The sequence below is a fragment of the Pagrus major genome, chromosome 4, assembly GCF_040436345.1.
Source record: "Pagrus major chromosome 4, Pma_NU_1.0".
In the NCBI taxonomy this organism is placed as follows: Eukaryota; Metazoa; Chordata; class Actinopteri; order Spariformes; family Sparidae; genus Pagrus; species Pagrus major.
Genome location: NC_133218.1, coordinates 15,183,962 through 15,193,772, shown reverse-complemented (window position 1 = coordinate 15,193,772; position 9,811 = coordinate 15,183,962). Strand labels below are relative to the sequence as shown.

General features: G+C 40.4%; 1 protein-coding gene across 1 annotated transcript in view; it reads right to left on the bottom strand.

Annotated features, from left to right (window-relative positions):
- Positions 1 to 646: 646 nt before the first annotated feature.
- mapk8ip1b (mitogen-activated protein kinase 8 interacting protein 1b) overlaps positions 647 to 9,811 on the bottom strand; it is a 52,010-nt gene continuing 42,845 nt past the window's right edge. The window contains exons 6-12 of the mRNA XM_073464914.1: positions 7,666 to 7,741; positions 6,558 to 6,730; positions 5,259 to 5,362; positions 4,675 to 4,791; positions 3,745 to 3,815; positions 3,002 to 3,100; positions 647 to 719 (exon numbers count right to left, since the gene is read on the bottom strand). Of these exons, the coding sequence (XP_073321015.1) occupies positions 647 to 719; positions 3,002 to 3,100; positions 3,745 to 3,815; positions 4,675 to 4,791; positions 5,259 to 5,362; positions 6,558 to 6,730; positions 7,666 to 7,741 (713 nt within the window). The remainder of the gene's footprint in view (positions 720 to 3,001; positions 3,101 to 3,744; positions 3,816 to 4,674; positions 4,792 to 5,258; positions 5,363 to 6,557; positions 6,731 to 7,665; positions 7,742 to 9,811) is intronic.

Sequence of the window (9,811 nt, the reverse complement as noted above, 5' to 3'; positions counted from 1 at the left end):
TCACGTGTAGCTGTTTTGGGCTGGATTTTTTTTGTTACTGCCGAACAATGTGGATGTCACCTTCCTATCAGGTGTGCTAAAAGGGTGAAATTCACTGTTCCTATGTGGATTTGGTTTACTTGTGTACATTTTCAGTGTGAGGATGTTATTTAGTAAATATACACGTGCCTCATGATCAGACCCAAAATGTTTAAAGTCATAGCAGACTCATCATGTGTTTTCCAAATCCCAGCCACTGGTTTACTTTTGATAGGTGCAAGTACACGCTGGTGCAGTCCAGTACGGCCCCTGGGCTTTCAGTGTTGCACCTGTCGAGATGACGCTACAGGCTAACTAGCGCTGCCAAGGCTGCGGTGATACAATGTTTGTGCTTTCCACGGACAGCCTGTGAGTCCAACCGCTTCACTGACTCCATTTTGCATATTTTCTTTGCTCAAGGCGCTCCTACTTTGGCTCATTTTCATCTCTTCTTGCTGCACCACAGTTCCAGTACCTGATCCTTCTTTTCACGCTTGTCTGTCAGATGTGTTAATTTTTTAATTTTTCTTTTTTTTTTTATTATTATTTTAGATACTTCTGTCCTTCATGCAACATTATGTTATGATACAGTGTACTGTACAGGGCTGTGGTGGAAGGCAGGGCAGGGTCATTCCAGGTAGATGTCCTCTGTAGGGCATGAGACCTCCACAAACTCTTTATAGTACAACTGGAAGGCTTTCCTGTAAAAAAAAAAAAAAAAAAGACAAAGATGCATCCTTCAGTCAGTTCTTTTGCTTAATTGAGGGGTAAAGACAGTTTCATAGGTTATAGAGTAGGTATTATACACAGAGGAAGATTCAAGGTACTGTACAGAGAAGTCAATCCAACGTCAAAACAGCACAAATCAAGTTCCAGAGCTGTGGTGTTGAATAATGGTCAATACATTTGCAGAATATTAGATGCATTTATCCTCATTCTGGATATCAAATGTCACAACTTTGGCATTTTATCCAAATTTGACATTCATTGTAATAATCGTATGAATTCTTGAGTTATGGCCAAAAATGTGTTTTGTGAGGTCACAGCGACCTTGACCTCTGGTCACAAAATTCTGATCAGTTCATTCTTGACTCTTCGTGGACACTTGTACCAAATTTGAAGAAATTCCCTCAATTCGTCTCTGAGATATTGTGTTTATGAGAATAGGGCACCAACGTACGGACGTACAGATGGCTGAACAAACAACCCGAAAACATGCCACTGGCCACGGCTGTTGTCGGTGTGGAGGTATAACAACCGAATGAAAAAGAGTAGAATAAATTAGATAAATCTATACAGAAATTAAGTAAGATAAAATAATACAAATAAATGGATAAAGACATTTAAGATAATGATGAAAATACAGCAATAATGGTGGTTGGGGCATTCCTAAGGGTTATACCCCATGTGGAGGTTAGCTTCCGTCCCACTAGCTTACAATTCTCAATGTATTTTCACATGGATGGTTTCTTTCATTTCTCTTTCTTAAAAATAAACTGAAATATAAGCCTCTCTGTTGATGTTCTAAGAGATCAAGTTGTACTGCTTTACGCAACAGTCGAACTATACTATGCTATGCTATTATAAAGAGTGTAAAAGAAACACAGGCTCTTTATAGTTGGGGCACGATTAGGCACTATAATGACATGGGGTCTTTGTCATTCAAATAAGGAATGCTCCTATTGATTGGACGCAAATCATAATTGGCCAATCGTTTTTACAAATAACTTGAGCAGATGCTTACATTTGTGTTTGAGAAAAATAATCAAATCAAAAAGTAAAAAACATAATTTTGTTCATTGTTTTCACAACCTGATCCATCATGGTCTGCAGAGCACAGGGAGGGGCTGTATTAGCATTTTACAAGTATACAGACATAACGGACACATTCAAATGTTTTGTGTCACGCTCATACTGCCAGATCAACTGTCAACAGTGACAATGTCATATCAGTTTCAGCAATCTTTGCAGGAGATGTAGAAATTTGTATAACGTACATAACCTGATCTATTACCCCTTTTCCACTGGCCAAAAATCCCATTTTCAACCTGCTAAGATCAGGCTTTTGTGTGCAATGGGAATGTGTAAACTCTGCATTTACACTTGGGTCAACTGACTCTGCAGTAGACCCGGGTTTTTATCACCTCGGCTCAGCTCGGCTTGGTTTTGATCTAAACGTAAGACCCGGGTGAACATGCTAAATTCCGCCGCGCAAGGTGATGACAACATCTGGTGGTGGCACGTAAATAAGGAAGGAATTTGGGATGCAGTCTATTAAGGACATTTTATTACTGGACACAGTGTTGGAAGCTCGACTTCCCGGCTGTGAAAATGAACCTGGATTGCCGACCAAGCCGGCTAACTTCCAGTTTAGCGCCCCGCTAACGTGAAGTGGGATAAAACAATTTAATTGTTGGGTTATGACGCTTAAAAGAATTTATCCACCGTTTTACAGACGCTTCTTTCACAATGGGTCTATTGTTGTTTTCTTTTCTGTTACAACTGTTTCCGGCTCACTCGTGACGTGAAAGGTGACGTCAGTGACGTAAAACGTAACGATTCAGACAAAAATCACAGATGGGCTGCCTTGCCTGCGGGAAGCGGGAATAGGCGTTTTTTAGCTGGTGTACCCCCGTTTAAAAACCTGTGTAGACCTGCTAATGTTGGTGGAGAAGCGGAGAGGTTGGTACTGGATTGGATCTTGTTTATTTTGGAGGATCAAATTCAATATGCAGTATTATAATTTAGTACCTCTGCCAAGCCTGCACAACTCTGTGGAAAGTGTTTTAGAAAGAATTTAGAAATCTGCAAATGGATCTATTCTGCATTAAAAGAGAAACAATCATAAGATACATGAATTTAAAAACATCTGGAAAATGGAAGTAGTTCACGAGATATTTAATAATAGCCTCCTTGTCAGAGTAATGAATCGCTTGTCTCAGTAATTATGAGGAGGGACAAAAGAAAAGAAAGTCACACTCACCCTACTGACTCTGCAAGAGGTTTTGTGGAGTTTTCAGAAACAAACACATGGCAGGCAAATCTGTGGTCTGCTGGGTGCTTTGTAATGAAACCAAAATACCTGCAGGGAACAGACAGGGAAAACAGGTAAGGCAAGGTTTTTCCAGACACATGCTAATTCACTGTGACATGCCTCACACTACTGACTACACCCATATCTTCACACCATTCACACATTTTCTTATTAATTAAAGAGACTGCAGTCCAAGCTCAAACAAACCATTGCTTTTCTCTAAGATACAGCAAGATTGAACTAATATAGAACAGACATTTAAAAATTCTGGTTACTGTGTTTCTGGCTTTGTCGGGCAAAGTTGACTGTTTCACCTTTGATCAATTAGCAATTTGTCGTTCCAGTCTCTGACTTAAGTCTAGTACAGTTGTTGATGTCTAGCGACACCTTGTGGTAGATTACTGTTTGGTCTCTGCATGTGTACAGAACACCAAGGGTTCTTGTGAGGTGCTGATCACTGGGAGTAGACTTTAATGCAGAAAAAAAGTGTTGCACACTCCGGCTCCATGTGCCTTTCTCTTTTTTATACTGATGAAGTTTCAGCACTCAGGCCTTCTTCAGTGAAATAGCTGAATGCCAGCAGGGAGGCAAACAGATGTTGAAAGTTTCCTTTCAAGTCAGAGAGTACAAAAAATGTGACATGCTACTTTAGTCAGAACAACCATTAAGTCGCGTTTTCTGCCTTTACTTACTTGCTGTTTTTGGGGTGATAGCCGCAGAAGGAGACGTTCTTTAACTGGAAGAAGTGATTGCACTCGTTACTCTGTCAACAGGACACAGAAAAGAGGCAGAGTTAATCTCTATTAGCATAGAGGAGGTGCAAATGCACAATGCACACAAGTATCACAACGATTCATTACGCAAGAGTAGTTCTTTTTTGAGTGTTACGTGACTATTTTATGACTACTATAGTATACCAATGATATACTTCTGGGAAGTGTGATGAATAGCAACACATGTTATCTGAACAGTGACTCAATAGAAAGATCTTTATTTGAGACATTTTGCATTGAATTTCACACTACATTGCAATATTTTCTATGTTGTAACTTATATCTAAGGAAAAATGTTGTCTTGATGTTTGACGCAAACCCAAGCTGCAGACATGTAGATTAAAAAAAAAAAAAAAAGGAAATCTACCTAATTGGTCTCCTTTATTGGTCTTCGTGATTATTTAAGTGTTGTCTCTGCCATTTTCTGTTTGAATGGTGATAAAAGATGAGCTGCATTTTAGGATGGGACCCTTTATTGTGTCAGATGTTATTCGTAGAGATTGGGATTGGAGAGAAAGTTTTTTGATTGCAATGTTTCAACAAAACAATATCTTCTGTGTTATAATTCATTCTTAATCTAATGCAGCGGAGACAAGTTGCAATGTTTCTCTCTTAAACGTTGAGGAATGGCAGTTTAAAGGTGCTCAAAATGGAAATATGTAATCAAGAAAACACTTCCTGGCCTCCGCAGAACATATCTGCCTGCAGTCTCTATTGGCAGCCACATGGGGGCAACATGCCTCAATTGTTCAGCTTAAATGCTGATCTGTTATCTGACCAAACCTCATGCAGCTGCACTTAATTAGTTTTACATTAATTAGACAGACAAAGGGACAGCAGGAGTCTTACTCTGTCGCAGGCATAATAATCCTCCTGAACTGAGAGCTTGATGCCTTTCACACTGATCTCCAGGATGCAGGAGGAAGGCGGGTTGTACTTGACTGTCATCCTTCTGTTGGTGGCAATCTGGGAAACAAACAGAAAAGAAGATGTCAATTCAGAGTTTTAAATATCAACATTATAATACTGTTTATCCTATGAGATAATACATTAATTATTTCTTTGACATGTTGCCAACTGCAGGAACCTCCTTTATTTTGTTGTGTGTTGCACCGTGAGAAAATGAGTGCTGTAAGCATCTTACTGCATTTTTAAGCGCAAAGGATTAATATATTTTGATATAATGATATAATATATTTTCTATTTTCTATTGTAGACATACTTCACACTAAGTTGTTCATAACATACAAATAGGATACATAATATGCTGCAGTTTTCTGCATCACGCTACATGTCTTCTACCAAAGTTTTCTGGGATAATAGCTCATGTACACATTTGTGGCATTTATTTCTCTGTAATGTTGCTTTAGTGCGGCAGTGAAATGCTTTACACACTCAATCGCGCACAAATGTGCACAACATGGGCCTTTCACCTTCTGCATTGCTGCACACAGAACATCGTTTCCTTTGTGGTAGGGCACCTGAACTGAGCCCAGGAACTTCAGCCGGTATCTGTCCATCCACTCACTGCTCTTCACTGCACAGGAGAGGAAGAAAAACAAATCCTCATAAGTGTCAAAACTGGAAGTAGATTTTTTTTATTCTTTGTTTGCAAAACGACTTTGGTTGCCGATTAATTGTCCGTCATTTTACTAATCGATTAATCAACTGTTTCAGCCCCGCCTGATATCAACTTTAGACAATCAGCTTGACTGTGAGGGACTGTTTCCTTCCCCTGGGACTTATTGACTTGTTTCAGCAGAGGGATATCTAAATACAAATGGATGAACAAACAAAACCTCACTCTCTCACCTAACTTCTAAATCTGTAAGTTGACAGCCAAAATGTATAATTATTAAACCAAAATATTGAGCATTTAGTGTTCACCAATGTTTCCACTGGATCTTTTTCAGTCAGCTAGCTTACTTTTGTTCATTCTTTATGTTTTGTGAATTGTATGCCAATGTAACTCATACAGTTAAGATGACTGTAGCAGTGAATTAACACCCAAAGTCCTGCCACAGATAAAACAGACTGAGATAAAACATAATTTTAATGCATAAGAATGCATAAGGAACAAATGCTAGCTTAAATGGAGCAGGAATTTAGCTAAAAAAAAATAGTCACTTCTGTTAGTTCTGGCTGCAAAATTGGAAAACAGTTCCTGATTGGTCGATACTGAAATACTGATAAGCTTCTGGACAAGTGGTACTGCTCTCTATTTATGTAATATTAATTAATTCTTATATAGTACTCATACTCTAGCTTGCATTGTTCACATTTCTGATGGGATTTGCCAAACTAAACGTGCAACCTCGTCGAGTCAAGGTAATGCTGTTATCGTCGCAATCATGTCTGTAGTGATCAGTTCAGGATGCAGTTAGCCCAGATATTAAGCATTTCGAAATGATGTTCCTAATTCATCTCATAGACATCATCAGTCCAGCAGCAGTCTCATCTTTTCATTTCATGTCTTTATTTTCTGCACCAAGTTATTGGAGAGAACTATCAGTAAGTATCAGTATCAATATCAGTGTAGAAAAAAATGCTAACGCACACGCAAGTTAAAAACCACCATATTTCCAAACTTTGAAACTGAAAAGTACAGATAAAAAAAAAAAATAATGGTCTCGTGCAGAGTCGGTGTTCCAAGTCAGACCAAAGAAGGCATTTTAGCATCTTTATTAACACATTCACGGTCGGTTCTTCTATAACGGTGGCAGTGTCTGTACCTTTGTAGCTCTCGGGGTCCTTGGTCACCTCTATAGCGTAGTAGGCTGGAAAGATTCCACGGGCGCCAGTTCGCATGTTGTAGCCCTCGTACCAGTAATCCTCTGACTGGACCTCCACCAGCAGCGGATCATCCACCTCCAGCTCCAACTCATCGTCATGTCGAGGGACAAACCTGTCGAGACAGACGTAGTAATGTGGACGATCGAAGGGACCTCACAGGCTTTTGATACAGTGGATGGCCAGTTTTTGATATTTGGTTCATTTCAAAGGAATACTTCTTCAGTGACCTATGTTTTGAGTTAACTAGCCTGATGCTGGCTGGTCAGATGTGATGCTAATGGCTACAGAGACACTAGAAAAATGTAGAATATTACACACAAGCTAGAAGACCATTAAATTAAAGGAACACTGTAACAACCTGCTGCTTTCAGCCATGCATGTATAATGTCTCGCACCATCACATGATATGTCAGTGCACAGAGATGCTGCTGTTCACATGACTGCATTCATTGCTGTTATTTTTGTCCCCCTCCCCTTTGCATCCACCCGCCTGAGGTCTTCAACAGCAGCTGTAACTGCACACTGCCAGCTGGAGTGCGACCGTTACTGCGGAAACATGAAGAAATTGAGCATGTTATGCTCCAACTAAAAAAAAAAGAAAAAGAAAAAATGATTGACGGAGATGAGTAACTACATCCTCAAATTCTGCTCACGTGTGATGCAGGGGGTGAGGATAAGGGGACAAGGAGGATGCCGACAGTCTGATCACTGCTCAGTGTGGCATGGACAGCGACGTAGAGCTCGGAGCTAACTGAGGAGCTACCACCAGACTCTAATAGTCGGAAAGACCGTGAGTCTAATGGAGCTTTAACAGCCACTCGAAGCACATTCGTGGCCCTTGGAGATAGTCACTGCGTGGGCGTGAGTGTTGTAGCCCGGCTAGCTGCTCTACTACAAGAGGCTCTCCAGTGTGGGTGTTTGTGGGCGAGTGCCAGTGCATAGCCCGAGACATGCTGTTTATCGTGGTTGACGTTACTGTTCGTTGGCCCTAGATATCTTTTTAAGCTCTGAATTCTGCAGTTATTGGTTGGTGTAGCTCTTCCTCACCTGTAGACAGCTCTGTGGCTCTGATCCTTCTCCTCTCCATTTATGATGCAAGAGTAAAGGCCAAAGGACTCTGCACCTTGAAAACCAGAGAGTAAAAGAGACAGAATGTGAGAGAGGCAATAATAAGGTGTGAAGAGTCAGCCTGTGTATTCAGCTGGCAAGAAGACGAATGATGTCCAATTCAAATTGCAACAAAAGTCCATCATACACAAACAGAAACCACAATTAGGACTCATTGTGTGTACTTCTAAGCACACGTGCATTCTCACGACCTGTGAATCACACTTTAATTAGGCGTGAAGCAGATGAGCATTGAGCATTTCTACCTACGTTCCCCTGAGAAATCTGTCAGCCCCTCTTGCACTACTCAGATAAACTGCTGCGGTGTTTCTAATGATCCATCTGTAAAACACATGGACGGCATCCAAGAGGACAGCAGAGACTATTAGAGGAAATGACCGCACATATATTATAGACAACTCTCTCACTCTCTGTCTGTCTCTTTCATATTAATCCTTCCTTCTGTCCATTACACACCCGGTTGTGGGTCAGTGTATGACTGATGATATTTCCCAAGGTGAGAATCAGCCTAATGAAAGTTGATCCTAGAATCCTCTACCAAAGGACCGCCCTCTTGCTCCTCAGTCTTGTTCTTTCTTTTCCAATAGGAGACTGCAGAGATTCGGTCCGGGAAAGCAGCACATCTGAGCTTCTGTCATTAGGCCATCATCTCAAAGATGTTTGATGAAAGATTCATACCTGGCTGATGACTACTTTCCATTTTGTACACATTTTTAGACCCACAGTTGTAAGGCTTTTAGGCAATGTTCGGAGCGACATTTACACCGCGTCCAAAAGCTCAGCCCCCTCATGAATGGCATATTTCTGCGGATTCCCAAGCAAGCGTAAAGACGGAGGATTAAATGATTTTCCCTGAGAGCTATAAAATCCCATCTCTTAGTGTTACAAACTGCTGTGCAGCGTTTAGCCTCTGAACTCATTATTAAAACTGGACTTCTTGGATCAAATTTGATCGTCTTACCTACATCTTTAACAAAGCTGCTTGCATATTTTAACAACTATTTCACGTGTGAACGCCTGTCTAGATTTAAGGATTGAGTTTATCCAAAAATGAAACGTCAGCTATTATCTTCTCACCCCCATGATGATGTGAAGTTGGGTGAAGTTCCGTCTGCAGACAAAACATTTCTGGAGCTTCACGGCAAAAACAATGCTGCAGAATTCTCTTAAACAACTAAAGTAGATGGGGACTTGTTTTGAATCGTTAACAAACAACATAAATAAAAACATAAAATGGCTCCATTTAGCTCACCCGGTATGATCCTAGTCTCTGAGAGCCCCGAGATCTTAAATGGATATAAAAAGACGTTATTTATATCCCCTTTTTAAAGCCAAAATCTTAACTGTAGCTCCTAAGCTAAAAGTGTTAGCTCAGACCCTGTCTAAAGCAGGTGCAGGAGCTCTAATGCCCATCATAGGTGTATCTATGATTTTTTTCAAATCAACGTGGGATCTCGGGGCTACTCTGGAAGCCCCGAGATCCCTTGGATTATGCTGGACACGCTGTATGGAGTCATTGTTATTATACATTTTAAACCAAGTCCCCATCTACTTCAGTTTCTTAAGAGAATGCTGCAACGCTGTTTTTCTGTGAAGCTCCAGAAATGTTTAGTGGAATTCACCCGACTTTCCACCAGCATTAGGCTGAGTAGATAAAGATTGCATTCAGCATACAATATTCAATTCAATTCATTCAATACAGCATCTGTGGAAAAAGTTGTATAAAGCCTTTTGTGACTCTAGAGGGAGCTGTGCAAAATCTGATACTCTGCCTCAAATGATCCCAGCCACTACTCATATACCATGCCTGTATTTCAGACCAAACTGTTGGTGGTTGAGTTGCATTATGGGCAATATAGGCAGCAGGTTTTGATAAAAGGAAAGAAAATGTGAAGAATACAAAAAACATTCCATCTCTGGTTCTGCTGTCTTGATTTCGATCCTTATACTTAGAAGACCACAATACTAAAATGGTGGATTACTCTTTTAATAATGATCTTCCCAGAGTCCTGTTTGAAAAGACTTGTGTATCAAACACTGGGGGAAGCAAACACACCTTGAATTG